This window comes from Culicoides brevitarsis, chromosome 2, assembly GCF_036172545.1.
Source record: "Culicoides brevitarsis isolate CSIRO-B50_1 chromosome 2, AGI_CSIRO_Cbre_v1, whole genome shotgun sequence".
In the NCBI taxonomy this organism is placed as follows: domain Eukaryota; kingdom Metazoa; phylum Arthropoda; class Insecta; order Diptera; family Ceratopogonidae; genus Culicoides; species Culicoides brevitarsis.
The window spans coordinates 18073979-18088334 of NC_087086.1; the positions used below are offsets into that span (position 1 = coordinate 18073979).

The 14356-nt window shown below is 30.8% G+C and overlaps 3 protein-coding genes across 3 annotated transcripts; 1 reads left to right on the forward strand and 2 right to left on the reverse strand.

Annotated features, from left to right (window-relative positions):
• Window positions 1-6799: 6799 nt before the first annotated feature.
• LOC134831495 (gastrula zinc finger protein XlCGF64.1-like) lies at window positions 6800-8388 on the reverse strand. The gene is made up of 3 exons (XM_063845230.1): window positions 8188-8388; window positions 7751-8129; window positions 6800-7691 (listed from the first exon to the last, which is right to left on the reverse strand). Exons 1-3 carry the CDS (start codon window positions 8308-8310, stop codon window positions 7066-7068), a joined length of 1128 nt encoding a protein of 375 aa, XP_063701300.1. The 5' UTR covers window positions 8311-8388; the 3' UTR covers window positions 6800-7065.
• A 161-nt stretch (window positions 8389-8549) lies between these two features.
• On the reverse strand, window positions 8550-9851 carry LOC134831496 (uncharacterized). Its single transcript, XM_063845231.1, has 2 exons — window positions 9532-9851; window positions 8550-9476 (listed from the first exon to the last, which is right to left on the reverse strand). The coding sequence occupies exons 1-2, from the start codon at window positions 9662-9664 to the stop codon at window positions 8701-8703; spliced, it is 909 nt and encodes a 302-aa protein (XP_063701301.1). The 5' UTR covers window positions 9665-9851; the 3' UTR covers window positions 8550-8700.
• A 288-nt stretch (window positions 9852-10139) lies between these two features.
• Window positions 10140-14326, forward strand: LOC134828650 (zinc finger protein 729-like). The gene is made up of 3 exons (XM_063841632.1): window positions 10140-10654; window positions 10712-13063; window positions 13705-14326. The coding sequence occupies exons 1-3, from the start codon at window positions 10140-10142 to the stop codon at window positions 14282-14284; spliced, it is 3447 nt and encodes a 1148-aa protein (XP_063697702.1). The 3' UTR covers window positions 14285-14326.
• The last annotated feature ends 30 nt before the right edge of the window (window positions 14327-14356 follow it).

Consider the following 14356-nt stretch of genomic DNA (forward strand, 5'->3'; position numbering starts at 1 on the left):
TTTTTTTTTGCGAAATCGCAACTTGCCAAGAAAGAAAAAACAACTTTTATGATGATGATGTTGTATAATGAGGAACCTCAGTGACTGACAAAAATGGCGAAAAATCATCAAAATGAAGTCTCTTTGAAACGCAGCCAAGAAAATTGTGCGAATTTTTCACGAAAAAAAGAAAATAATCCGCAAAAAATCAGTGGTTTCAGATAATAATAATCGATCTTGACGAACAACATTCCGACGTTCTTATGCAATCCATTTGTTTTTCAAGAAAGTCTGAAAGAAAAAATTGTCGACCGAAAAAAACACAAAATGAGAACACAAAACAAAATGCAATCATATGGCAATAAGTTAAAATAATAGTAAAAGAGGAAACATGTGATTGCCATATTACAACATATTTCAAAGTTTTTTTTTGTGTCTCTTATTTCTCTTCTTATTATTATTTTTGTCATAAAAATGTTGAAAAGTCGTACGTAATGGTTTATGACTTTCTGCTTCGATTTGCGAAAAAGACAGTCGTCATACGACGAGCCAACGAGCGAAAAAAAAACAACTGACAGAAAAAATGTGGTCGAAAAAATACGGACGTCGTCGAACAAACAAACCAACAAGGAAAAACTTTGATCTCATTTTATTTGATTTTCTACATGCTCGTGACGTCGTTCTAATAATAACTTAAAACTTTTGTGTTTTATTAGAAATCTTTGCTTTTTTCGCTTCGCCAGTGAACCTTATTACATGAAAGTTTCTCTTTTGCTTGCGTTTCACCTTATTTTTTGAATGAACTTTTCTTTAAAATGAACTTTATTGTCCTGCATTGGTCGACTTTGTTGTCTAATATTACGAGCAACAAAAAAAAAGTGCCAAGTCAAACTTCGAAGTAATAAAAAGAGAAGAAAATTGCGTTGGAAAAGTTGAAATAGGCTTTTATTTTCATGTGAGGAACTGATTGAATGCACAAAACTTTTTATCAATGGAAAAAAAATCGGGTTTTGTCTTTAAAACTTTTCTTCTTTTGCAGGAATTTCTTCAAATGCAAACGTGATTCAATTAATGGATGTAACGCATCAACAATGGAACGCAGTAACACTTTTAAGCTTTGAAAGTTCCATGCTTCCTTGCATTCAATAGTAATAATAAGCGTATGGAATGTAAAGAAGTATGGAGCACTCTAGCAAATTCATCAATTCATCGAGTTCATCAAAAGACGAAAAACTTTCAACGAAAACTCAGGGAAAAAGATGTCGTGGATTAGAAAAGTTTAAATAATCAACGTTGAGAAGAAGAACTTTTTAATTTTAATTTAATAGAAAATTTTTGAAATTTTGTTCTTCAGGCTTTTGAACAAAATAAGGTGAGAAAATCGTAAGTTTTTAAAATTTTAGGCTATTTTCGGTATTTTTATAAATAGTTTTGAGATTTTTTTAGCAATACAAACCTTTTTTCCACAATTTTTGAGTTTTATTATAAATTTTGGAATGACAACAAGTTTTGTAAAATTAAAAAAAAAATATTACTAGTCTTAAAAATTGATAAAAAATATTTAAAATAAGCTTTAATAGATGAAAAAATTAATAAATTAATTAATTTTATAAAATAAATTTATAAATTTAAAAATTTTTCAGCTTTTTTAGAAATTTTTTTTAAATTAAAAATTTTTGCATAATTTTTTTTCATCACTTTGATTTAACTTTCGGTAGTTGAAATTTTTTAAATTAATAAAATAAAGATTTTTTTTTTTTAAAAATTTATTTTTTTCACATTAAAAATAATTTTTACTCAGAATATTTCTAATTAATATCAAATATGTAAAATCTATTTAAATTTTTTTAAGGAATTATTTAACTTTTAAGAGGCTATAAGTGGGTCAATAATATATTTTAACTAAAATTGGTTAATTATAAAAAAAATGAAACTTAAAATTAATAAAAATTAAAATTTAAGATAAATTTTTTGATAAAATTGTTTCAATTTTGAGAAATTTTGAACCTAAAAATTAATTTTAAAATAAAATTCTTAACAAAATTGACCAATTTTTCTATTGTTTCTGCTAAATCACTTAAATAACCCAACATAAAAGGTTCAATAACTCACCTGTCGTCATTTTTACACTTTCTAATACTCTTCAGCAAATTGAAATAAATTCCGAAACATCTGTACACCTTCCAGCCCACACATCTCATTACACGTGCATGTTATTATCATTAATATGCACATATAATTTCCTCCTGTAGGCTGCTGTCTTCCATCCATACATCACGCCGATGATGTTCTTCTCGACTGCCACATCCAAACAGACTCGCAAAGTGAATAAGGATCCTTACATGAGTCGAGTTTAAAACACAAAATCGTTGTAATGCTCGACACATGTTCGTCGTCGCTCTTTACAAAGTGTGCATAATTAAGTTATACACAGGCACAAAATTTGAATACAGATTGCTTTTGCTCATCGTCGTCGTCGTCGTCGTAATAAGGCTCCTGGAATCAAAGGAAATATTTTTGCTAATATGCCAGGTATCCAGACTCGACTTTAAAAGACGTGTTTGTGGTTTACTGGTGAATATCAATTTGATTACAAAGTACTTGTTTATGCAAGACGAAGCACGAGGATGACCAAAAATTGCCTCTAAATCTAAAAAAATAAAAAAAAAACTTTGTTGCATTGGCCACCCGACCCTCCCTTTGTAAATAAATGTTAACAACCAAATTACATGAACCATTCAAGAAGCAATTTACTTCTCTCTCCTCGTCTTTTCTTCGCTATTCAAATAATCCCAAGTCAAATATTCCACTTTGCTCACTGAAAAATGATCATCAATGGCATCACATGTGCGCTGTCTGATTCCTTTTATCTCCTTTTTTTGGGACTAAGTTTGCTTTTGCACACACAACGTTTCTTTTTTCTGCAACATCTTTGGGGAAAAAAAGGCAAATTTTTGCTACCTAGCTCTCATATTTTTCCCTAAATGGCAGAGAAATTGAAATTTTTTTGGACATTTCGACAGAAAATAAAAATTTTGTGCAAAGGAATGAATGGATAATGGCATTCGTTATGCATAATGAAGCAATTTTAGTAAGTTGTAAGATGTATCTTTGCAATTGCAATTTGTATTCGGATTTCTTCACTTGTGAATTTTCGTCAATTTAACTTTTACTTAAAGAAAGTTACTTGATGTAAAAAATAAAAAATTTCGTTTTTATTTTTTTTTAAATGTGAAAAGAAGGATTTCTATAGATATCTATAAAATCTAGATTTTTTAACTAATTTTTATGATTTAAATTTTTTTCCATATTTGTTAATTATTTATTTAAAAATTAATAAAATATTTAATTATAATTAGTAAAATATAAATTAATGATAAAAATTTTAAAATATAATAAATTTAATTAATTTTTAATTTAATAATAATTGCTAATAAAAATTAAAAACAACGAAAATAATAATTAAATAAAAATTAAAATAATTTATAAAAAAAAATAAATAATTATAACTATAAAATTTTATTTTGTTTTTTTTTTTCATTAATCATATAATTAATGTGATTAAAATATTTTTTTAAATTATTTTAATTTATTGTTATATAATTATTTAATGTTTAATTAAATAAAATTAAATTTAGAATTTATTATAAAATGTACTTAAATTTAATAGATTATTTGAGTTAATATTTGACGTTTTTCAGTCGGATTAAAACACAAACACCTTTTCAATTTCTCTTAAAATTGCAATTTCTCTTTTTTTTAAGAGAAATTGATAAGGTGTTTGTGTTTTAATCCGACTGAAAAACTTCAAATATTAAAGAAATTCTCGTGCCTAAAAAATAAATTGAAACTTGAGTTAAATTTAATTAATTTAATTTAATTTTTATTTAATTTATTTTTTTAATTTTATTTAAATTCAATTATTTATTGTAATTTAATTATTTTAACTATTGATATTAATTTCAAATATTTTGTCTGTAATATTAATCTCATCAAATCTCCAAAAATCAAATTTAATTAATAATTTACCAACTTTACTAATTTCACACTTTTTGATACACTTTTTCCCTACTTTTCATGCATCTCAAGTACCTCAACTGCCTTTTGACACCTCTCAGCCTCATTTCCATCTAAATAAGTCGTTAAAATCTGTTTTTCCATGTACATAAATCTCGGCCCCTGACACACAAACATGACCAAACCGAGACTCCTTGTTCTTCTTTTTGTGTGCCAAAAGTGCATCAAAACATGCATAAATGAATTTTTATCATATTTCACTTATGCATGCAAGCAATGTCATGAGAAATTTATGTAAATTTAAGCAGCAATGCATGAGAAACGATGCGACGACAAGAAAATTCACCCGAAAAAAATGGACGTCAAAAAGTCAGAAGCAACGCGTGAGACCGAAAATTCGGATTATTGGATGGGAATTTGACCTAATTGGCGCCCGGCATGCAGGAAGACTAATAATTAGTTGAAAAAATTGTTTTATTAATTATTCAGACCACGTGGGTTCTCCCATATGTTAATGAATGCAATGCGAAGAGAGAGACCAAGCGAATGAACGAAGCTTCCTTATTTGTGGTATATTTTGTAATTTTAATATTTTTTTTTAATAAGCAGGAAAGATATGAATTTATGTGTCACATCTGTTACTCACGTGGCTTTCTATGGGTAGATTTTTTGTCTCTTCGCTCGTCGTCTCCTGCAATGATGACAAAAAACAAGCGGAGACCAACTCTGTCTCCCATGTGTGGACCTTCGTTATCAATTTTTTTTTGTCTTTTTTGTCTCTGTGTGGAGAAACAGCTGCATCCAAACGTCGTTCTTTGTGTGTGACTGAAGTAAAATTTCAATTTCTTCAAACGAGTAAAGTGAAAAAGATGTCGAGTTACACAAGACGGAAGCCTTTTGATTGCTGAACCGAATCCAAATCGACATAAAGTAACATTTTTCACTTTGCCATGCCTTCAATTGTCAAAAAAAAAGATGATGCAAGCCCAATTATTTACTAGATGCACTCAAAGTAAATTGATTCATCAGAATTTATTGATAAAAATGCTTTGCATTATGAAAAATTGACTTGCAATAATGAGCATCCGATCGAAAACGTGCAAAAAACGAGGTCATTGTCTGTCCTTTCTCTCCCTCCAACATAATAAAATGCAAAATTTTTCCAACTTTTATGCCATTTTTGTGTGTGTTTGCCGAGTTTGTTTGGCTAAAAATGGACTTGAATGCCAGATGCGCAATTTTCAATTACGAATTCAATTCCTAACAAAAATTTTTATATGCATTTCAATTTTAAATTGACTTCCTTATCGTTCGGAGAGAGACGTTCCTCTATGCATTTTATTATAATAATTTGTTTGTAATAACATTAGAATATTTCCATGAGAGTAAATTCACGGAGAGAAAGCGTTTGGCATTCAGATGAGCAGCCAAAAGTCATTTTTTATTGCGGAGGATGGACGACGTAACAAACAACGAAGAAGAAGAAGAAAAAAAATTATAAAGGACCAAGAAATGTGTAATCGTAAGTAATAATATTTACTCAAGTGGATGCTTTTCGTTCCGTATTTTTTTTTACTTCGTTTTTGGGATAAAGTTTATCGACTTTTTTGCTATTATTTAAATATTTATAGGAAGATTTTATTAAAAAAAAGGAGGAAGAAAGAAATGGAGACAATGGAATTGTTAGAGAGAGAATTTTATGCAAAAATAGGAACAATTGTTTCTTTTTTTTTTTTTAGAAATTTTTACATAAAAATGGTCCTTGGTGAGTTTATTGTGTGGATTTTTATTTTTACGATGGCGAGTAACGAGGTCAGTATTTTTTCTCGCTTTTGTTTGTCTTCTAACAATAGAAATAGTATTTGGCGAATGTACTTGGACATTGTATGAAATCTTAGATTGCAAAACAAATTTTATTTTTAATTTTTAACAAAAATTATCTTTTTTTTACTTGTCTTAAAATACTAACATTGAAGTTTTCGAAAAAAATATATAAAAAAATTATTTTTGAACGGTAAGAAAATTTAAAACAAAAATAAAATAAAAAAGTTTAAAAAAAAGCTTCAATAAAATTTAAAAATAAAATCCTAACCTATAAAAAAAATAACTTCATGAATAAATAAATTTATTTATATTGAACTTTTTGTCCCAAAAATTTAAAAAAAATAAAAAAAAATTTAAACACTTTTTCATATTGAAAAAAAATTGTTTTTTGTCATTAATGAATAGTTTTAGTTGATTTTTTGGTAAATATTTTTTTGATAATTTAAAATATATCTCAGAGTATTTCAAGGTAAAAATTTAAACAAAAAATTTTCGTAAAAAAACTGTCAAAAAATTTTGAAAAATAATTTTTTTAAAAAAAAAATTTTAAAGATTAATATTTATTAGATTAGATTTTTAATACGAAAATTCTTTAAAATTAAAAATTTTTGGAAAATTCCTTAAAAAAATATGTCTTTTTGAAATGGGGCATGAAATATTTAAAAAATATTTTAAAAAATAATAAAAAAAATATATTGAAAAATGTTAAAGTTTTCCATTTCTAAAATATTTTTTTATATTTCTCAAAAAATAAATCATAAAAAAATTAAAAAAAAAAATAATTTAAACTTGTCTTCTGAACAAAAATGGCTTCGACGGTTAAAAAATCTGCATAAAACAACTTTTTGAGGATTGCAAGGAAAAATAAAACTATAATACGGATAAATTTTATAAAAATTTTTACTATATTAATTCTATTTTATTTTTAATTTGTATTAATTTTTAATAATTTCTAAATATAATTCAATTTTAAGGCGATTTTGGTCAATATCAGTTCAAAAATTATCTTTTTTTGAGTAAACTTCAGTATTTGAGATTCCATATGAATACTTTTTTCCATATTCTTTACATTTAAATCAATAACTTTAGATATTTTTTTATTCGAATAATTCCTCGTATTTTATTTAAATCTGGAAAATTTCGACTCGACGTTCGAGGAAAAAACACCTGTTGATTCCTAGCTTTGCTAAATTGACTTCATTAAATTGAAATTTTTCCAAAATTCCTTCAAGCCTTAGAAGTTTTTCAAGTTTTGTAAGAATTTTTTGAATGTTTACTGACTTCATGCTTCATCAAAGTATCTTTTCTCCTAAAACTTTGTTCACAAATTCCACATTTGAACGGTTTTTCGCCTGTATGACCTCTTTCGTGTGTTTCCAACAACGATTTCCTCACAAATTTCATTCCACATTCCTGACATTCGAAAACTTTTTTAATATTTTTTTGATGAACTAATCTTTCATGAGACTTCAACTCAGAATTTGTGAAGAATTTTCCCGAGCAAGTACCACAAACGAAATTTCTCGTGCCAGAATGTCTCAATAAATGTGCCTTCAATGCCATTTTCGACTTGTAACTGCGATGACATTCGTTGCATTGGAATAATCGATCAGCAGAATGAGTTTTCTTGTGAACAACGAGATTCACAGAGCAATAAAAGACTTTGGCGCAAATGTCACAAACGTAAGTTTTTGATTTTGTGTGTTGAGAATTCACGTGTTTCGATAAATTATCTCTTGCGGTGAAGGATTTCGAGCAAAAATCGCATTTGAAAGGTTTGAATTTTGAATGAGTACGTAAATGGCGGTCCAGATTGTTGCGATGAGAGATTTCTTTGGAGCAGACAGGACAGGAAATTGATGATTTTTGATCTAAAATGAAAGAAAAATTAAAAATTTGGTAAGAAATTAGTAGAAAAAGTTAAATTTACTTGAGGAAGCTGTTTTGTTAGGCCTTAAAAATGTTTCTTTTTCTGGTAAATTCACAGAAATCTTTTCTTCTTTATGTGAAATTCGCACTAAATTCGAGTTTCTGTCCAATAATTTAGATGAATCTTCATTTTCTACTATAATTTCTTCTGCTAAAGACTCTTCAGCTGCACCAAATTCACTATCAGAGTCTTTTGATATTCGAAATGAGTCTTCATCTCTCCCATTTTCATCAATTTCTAACTTTTTTCTCATCTCATTTGCCTCCTCAGTCAATATTTGGTGCGATTTTATGCATAATTTCTTGAATTTCTTCACAGCCTTTAATCGTTGAACACAAGCCACGCAAATTTCTTTTGAAAAATTATCATCTTTAGTTACCTAAAAATTAAAAAAATCAAATAAAACAAAAATTCTTGTTAAAAATTGTATTTCTTACCTCAAGACGAGTCAGTTCCTGATAAATTTCACACAAATTATCCTCAAAAATGGACAAAAAAGGCTCTTTTGTCGACAAACAAGTGCGACATTGATCCCCAATTTCCAATTTTGACGAGAACATCACTTTTTATTGTCTTTTTCATTCAAAATTCTTCTAAAAATTAATAAAAAATTAAATTTAAAGACAAATTTTGTTATTATTGTTGACATAAAATTCGATTCTCGATCCCAGCGAGAGACAACTTTCACAAAATTTTGCGGGGCATGCGTTTTGAATTCAATTTTGTGTGAATTTCTGTTATAATTTATCAAACTTTATTAAATTTCTTTTTTTTTTCTAATAAATCTTACAATAGTTCCTTAAAATTTAATTATTTTAATCAAAAAATAAGCTTTCAAAGACTTTGCTTTGAAATTTTTCAAAATTTTATGTCAAAATCACACAAAATTAAATTTAGTACGCGACATTGTCCAAAGCACTGCTTGCTTAAAATGCGAAAAATGATAAATTTCAATTGATCATCAGAACTTTCTTCGCCGGATTGATATTTTCTTGCTCTTTTTGCCCTTCTTCGTCCATTTCGTTGGTCCTCTTCCGCTTGAGAGTTGAAACGACACCGACTTCTTCATTGCTGCTGTTGTGATTTTCTGCATTTTTATCGTCGTCATTCTCATTTACGGACTTGAAATAGTCCAAAATTGACTTGTTATGCTTTGAAAAATTCTTTTTCTTCGAACTTTGTGTCGGAGTTGAAGTTGCAGACAGCGGTTTTTTGGGCAGTGGCGATTTAAAAGGACTTATGAGGGCAGGAGGAGCAGTTGCTGGGTTAAACATCAATCCCATATTCGATAAAAATCCATTTTTTGTGGGAGTTGATGCCATCATTGTACTTTGCTCCGTCGATAAAACACGATTTGAGCCAACAATTGGGGTTGAAGCTGCCAACGGAGGCACGTCGTCATCTGTGGGAGTCACAATTTCGCCTGTTTCTGATGGACCGTACTCAGGTTCGATCTCTTCCAGCACCAAACAAGACTTTTTAGGACTTTCTTCGATAACGACATTCACGTAAAAGTGATAAGGTTGGTTCAAAATTGGCATTTCATCGTCTTTTTGTTCAATTTTTTCTTCTGCAGGTTTTTCTAAAACCGTTTTGAAGTAAGCAAGATGTTTTCCAAAGATACCAAAAGCATCCTCGAACGCATTTGTGGTGAAAATTGAGTTCTGATGATCCAAAACCAACTCGTACTCCGGAAATTCATGCTCCAAATTCGATTCCGCCGATTCTGTGAAACGAAATTTTATTAAAAATTAAAGTTTTAATGAAAAATAATGACTTACCAGACTCATATTCGCTAACATCGATCTCCGAAAAGTAATCGTCTGAGCAAAATGAATCGTCAAAAGTGGAATCTGCATCTTTCAAGCACGATGGAGTCCAAGTGGGATCACGTTTTGTTGATTTATTTGGCATTTTTCACGATAAAATGGGGATTTCTTAACGTCAATTAAGAAAAAGAAGCTTCTGCCACGAATTTGTAACACAAAAATACAAAAAAGACAAAAAAAATTTTTCCGATATTTAATCGAAAATACAGGAATCGACGCCAAAATGGCAGAAACGTGGTTCGAAAATGAAGAATTTGAAGGAAAATTGTGATAAGAAAGACAAATAACGGTCCACAATCAAAAATTTGTGAGACGAATGACTTTGATAAACAGAAATTGACAGCTTTTTGATAAAAATCGAACAGCTGATTTTGACTTTTTGAGCAACAAACCGAAAACACTTCCGCATAAATTAAATAAAAAATGATTTTTTGACAAAAGTAACGCTCAAAATAGCAAAAAATTCGATTTTTTGAGGTCTTCAGCATACGCACAATCGTTCAAGCTCAAGAATTGATGTTAAAAATTCAAAAAACTCGAAAAATATTCCATTTAACACAATGTCAGACTTTGCTTCGATATTTTCTGAGGACCTTTTAGAGGCGATTGGTATCGATTTTGAGCCTCCATTGCCAGCTACAGACCGTTTAATCGAAGTAGATGACGAGGAAATCATCCAGCTTGATGTAGATTCGGAAAATTTTTATCGTTGCTTGCGATGTCGCCGAATTTTCCCGGATTTGGGTTCATTTATGGTCGCTTGCAAGAATCACATTCCCATTTTTCAGAAAATTTTGTATGGAATTCAGCGTGAAATGAAGAAAAAAGCGTCAAAATTTCAATCCAGCGTGAAAAATGTCAGAAAATCACAGGAAAAAGTCGATCAAAAATTAATTTGTGATTGGTGCGGAATGACTTTCAGCCTAAAAGAGTCTCTGGAAGCTCATTTTAATGTTCATCTCAATAAATTGCAGCAATGTGAGCTTTGTGACGGGAAATTTTCTACTGAAAAGACCTTGAAAAGGCACGTTTTGGTCGTTCATCAAGGCGGTGATAAGGAATTAAAATCCTATGGGTAAGAATTTCACATGAATTTTCAAAAAAATTATTAATTTTTTGATATTTTTTGTAGCAACGATCATCAAGCACTGAATTGCATCTTCTGCGATCGTCCCTTTGAGTCAGTCAACTACTTGCGATGTCACGAAAACTCTCATTTTGTGGATCGTCATGTTTGTGCGGACTGCGGGATCGTGTGCAAAAACGAAAGAATCCTCCGGAAGCATCAACAGAAGCATCTCGGATTGAAATATCCATGCGAAAAATGCGGCGCGTTGCTAAATTCGATGGATTCGCTTCGTGGGCACTTGAAATACAAACATTCCGAGCTAAAATATCGTTGTGGCATTTGCAACGTTCAATATCGACATCGCGGAAATTACAACGATCACATTGCAGGACATCTCGATCCGGCTTCGAAAGTTTGCGAAATCTGCAATTACGAATGGGATGCGAGAAGAAGTTGTTTGGAGCACAAAAAGAAAAAACATCCCGAGCTGAATCTCAATTATGCACTGCCGAAAGTCGATCCAACGGATGTCGCAACGATGGAAATGCTGAGAAAATTAATTGACGCACTTCCGAGACGCAATGGAAAGCCAAATCATTTGGAAAATTGCATGATGGGACTTTTGAACACGGAAGAAGGCATCGGATTGGTAAAGAAAAAACGAGGCACGAAACGGAAAAAACCTAAAATCGCACAAAAAACGGAAAAAATTAAATCTCAGGAGGAAAAATCTGAGGAGACGATCGAAACTGAACCTTTAAATGTTCGAAAATCGACCAGAATTAAAGAGCGCAAAGCAAAAAAAGTAGAAATTTCATCAAAAATTGTCCCTTCAACGATAATTAAAACAATAATTGCCCCAGAAACCAACGAAAATGTCGAAAATCATCAAGAACCTCCTCGGCAGGACTCAATTTCAGACGATCTCCAAGACTTCAATCGCTCGTACGCAACTCGGCATGACCCAGCCTTGGAGGAATACGATCCAAACTACGATTACACAGCCACTGACGATATTTTCGTGAACGATTTCTTGCAAGACACAGATTTCGGATACGATCCCGATTTCCTGCCCACGTCTCGCAAAAAGAAAAATCCGCAAGAATCTACACCAAAAATTCTCAAACCCGGCGAAATTCTGTGTCTCATCTGTAATCAAGCAACAAAAACCATTAAAACGCATCTCGAGCATTATCACGGCGACGCGTTGTTGGATCGCGTTTGTCGGATGTGCCAAAAAGTCGCGATGTGCAAGCGAGATTTGAAGGAACACGTCAAAAGTTTCCATAAAAAACAATTTTCCGCCTATCAATTGGAAGTAATGCAAAAAAAGTTTCCTTTACCGAAGGATTTGCCGCCGGAGCTTTATTGTTTGTACTGCCCGGCGAAATATTTGGCAGCGAATCATTTGAAATTTCACATCGAAGTGATGCATCCGGGCAAAGAAGTCGTCACAGACGTCGTTGATGATGGGAAAACCGGAGTTTCGTGCAAATTGTGTCACAAAAGTTACCCGAGTCAAGATTCGAAGTTCCTTAAGCGGCATGTTACTTCGAGTCACGGACTTTCCTTGGTAGATTGCGTTTGTTTTTTGTGTGGCGAAGTATTTGTCGTGAGAAATTACCTGAAAATCCATTTAAAACGTCAGCACGAAGGCATGTCAATCGATACTTACATGGAAAAATGTGGCAAGGAGATTGAAAGCTTTCGTCAGAGCAATCCGGAACTTCAGTGTGATGATTGCAACCATTTCTACGTGGATCCAGAAGACCTTTCATACCATCGGGAAGTATGTCACGAAGCAAAACCCACGATTTTGCCTCCAAAAATCGATGAAACGCCAAAAATTAAGCCAGTTTTTCCGCTTTCCGTACTAAATATCGGCGAAATTCAAGAATTCAAATGTTCAATTTGCGTAAAAACGTTTCAAAAGAAGGAACTTTATGACAAACACAAGGAACAACATGACTTTGGTTTGCTTTATTGCCCAATTTGTGATAAGCATTTCAGTGGAATCAGTCAGAGGCGCGAACATGATGCCTACAAACATGGAATTGGGAGGAAGAATTACATTTGTGATCATTGTGGCGAGAAAATTACGAGGAGAAAGGCGTTAGTGGCACATTTTCAACTTTATTGCAAGGCTTTTAAGGAAAGACCGCAATTGAAATGGTTCTGTGCGGAGCTGAAACAAAAGAAAAAGGAAGCGCGAGAGTTAAAAGTGATGGAAACTATCAGCGGAGCTGATAAGCAGAGAAAAGTTAATCGCAGATCGACTCTTTTTCCATTTTCGCACGGCACGGAGAAGCGAATGTGTGATATTTGTGCGAAAATTTGCTGTAATGATTATCGTTTGATGGAACATGGGCGGAAAGTTCATGGAATTATTTTTCCACAGTATGAAGATTTGTATCGGTAAGTATTTTTTTTTATTTTTAAGTCCCTTTATAAATTTTATTTTAGCTGTTTAATTTAAAATTTTTCAAAAAAAAAATTTTTTAATAAAATTTTTAGAGATTGTAGAAAAATTTAAAAGAGGTAAAAGTTTTTAACTTTTTACATAATTTTTTAAGAAATTTTATTAAAAAAAAAATCAAAAATGTTTTTCGAATTTCAAAAATTTTTTTCAAACAAAATTTTAATTTTCACATTAGTTTTGTTTTGTAAAATTAATTTTCAATTTTTTTACTGTTTTAAAATTAATGGAAAAAATTTAATTAAAAATTTAAAAATATTATTTGTCAAAGAAATATTTATTTTTACAAAAAAAAAAAAAATCATGTAAAAATTCTAATTTTAAGAAAAAATATTTTTGAATTTATTTTTAAAAAATTTTTGAAAAAATTATGTAGAAATTTTAAAAAGTTTGACATTTTATTCATTGGAATTTTTTTATAATTTCTATAATTTTTTTTTCTATTTTTCTTTTTTTTTGTTTGAAAAATTTTCTAAAATAAAAAAAATCATTGATTTTAAATTTTTGATAAAATTAAAAAAAAATTAGCAACTTTATTTAAAAAAATTCAAAAAAATCTAATTTTAATTTTTTTTCACAGGCAAGACTGTCAGGAATCCACATGCCCTGATTGCGGCAAAGTTTTCTCCCAACTCGGTCACTTTATTGAACACAAAAAGACCCATTCTCTCGAACTGCTGACCTGCAAAACGTGCGGCATTGTCGTCAAAGGCAAGAAAACTCTCACGCGACACGAGCTGATCCACAAACCAAAAACCTTCAAATGTGACCAATGCGATCTCATGTTTCACCAAAAACGCACCATGATCGTGCATCAGCAGGAAAAACACTCGACGACGCAACACGGCTGCAAATATTGCCCGCAACAATTCAAATACAAGGCAACGTTGTACGAGCACATGAAAGGACACGAAATTCCGAATTATTTGCGTTGTGAAATTTGTGACAAAGATTATGCGTCACGTGGTTGCTTAAGGACTCATCGAAAGAGAACGCATCCAGAAATTTATGGGAATGTCGGGACAAAATCGAGACATCAACGACCCCAAAGTTGGAATCAGTATTTGATGCAAATAGACAATGAACCGATAACTGTGACGGATGACTCGAGTGTCGTTCGCTTTCAAGTCGAATTTTTACATGAAACGGAAGTCATTTAATTTTTTCAATTTTTTTTATTACTTTTTTTATAAGTCTGAGGCTAGTGACGACATTCTACGCATTTCTTTTAT

What these genes read in the sequence shown, in the direction of transcription:
- LOC134828650 (XM_063841632.1), top strand. Translation starts at nt 10,140, where the DNA reads ATGTCAGACTTTGCTTCGATATTTTCTGAGGACCTTTTAGAGGCGATT. An exon ending in AAGGAATTAAAATCCTATGG is followed by an intron (nt 10,655 to 10,711) that starts GTAAGAATTTCA and finishes TATTTTTTGTAG; the next exon opens with CAACGATCATCAAGCACTGA. An exon ending in CAGTATGAAGATTTGTATCG is followed by an intron (nt 13,064 to 13,704) that starts GTAAGTATTTTT and finishes TTTTTTTCACAG; the next exon opens with GCAAGACTGTCAGGAATCCA.
- LOC134831495 (XM_063845230.1), bottom strand. Translation starts at nt 8,310, where the DNA reads ATGTTCTCGTCAAAATTGGAAATTGGGGATCAATGTCGCACTTGTTTG. An exon ending in AGGAACTGACTCGTCTTGAG is followed by an intron (nt 8,130 to 8,187) that starts GTAAGAAATACA and finishes TTTAATTTTTAG; the next exon opens with GTAACTAAAGATGATAATTT. An exon ending in TAACAAAACAGCTTCCTCAA is followed by an intron (nt 7,692 to 7,750) that starts GTAAATTTAACT and finishes CTTTCATTTTAG; the next exon opens with ATCAAAAATCATCAATTTCC.
- LOC134831496 (XM_063845231.1), bottom strand. Translation starts at nt 9,664, where the DNA reads ATGCCAAATAAATCAACAAAACGTGATCCCACTTGGACTCCATCGTGC. An exon ending in TGTTAGCGAATATGAGTCTG is followed by an intron (nt 9,477 to 9,531) that starts GTAAGTCATTAT and finishes TTCGTTTCACAG; the next exon opens with AATCGGCGGAATCGAATTTG.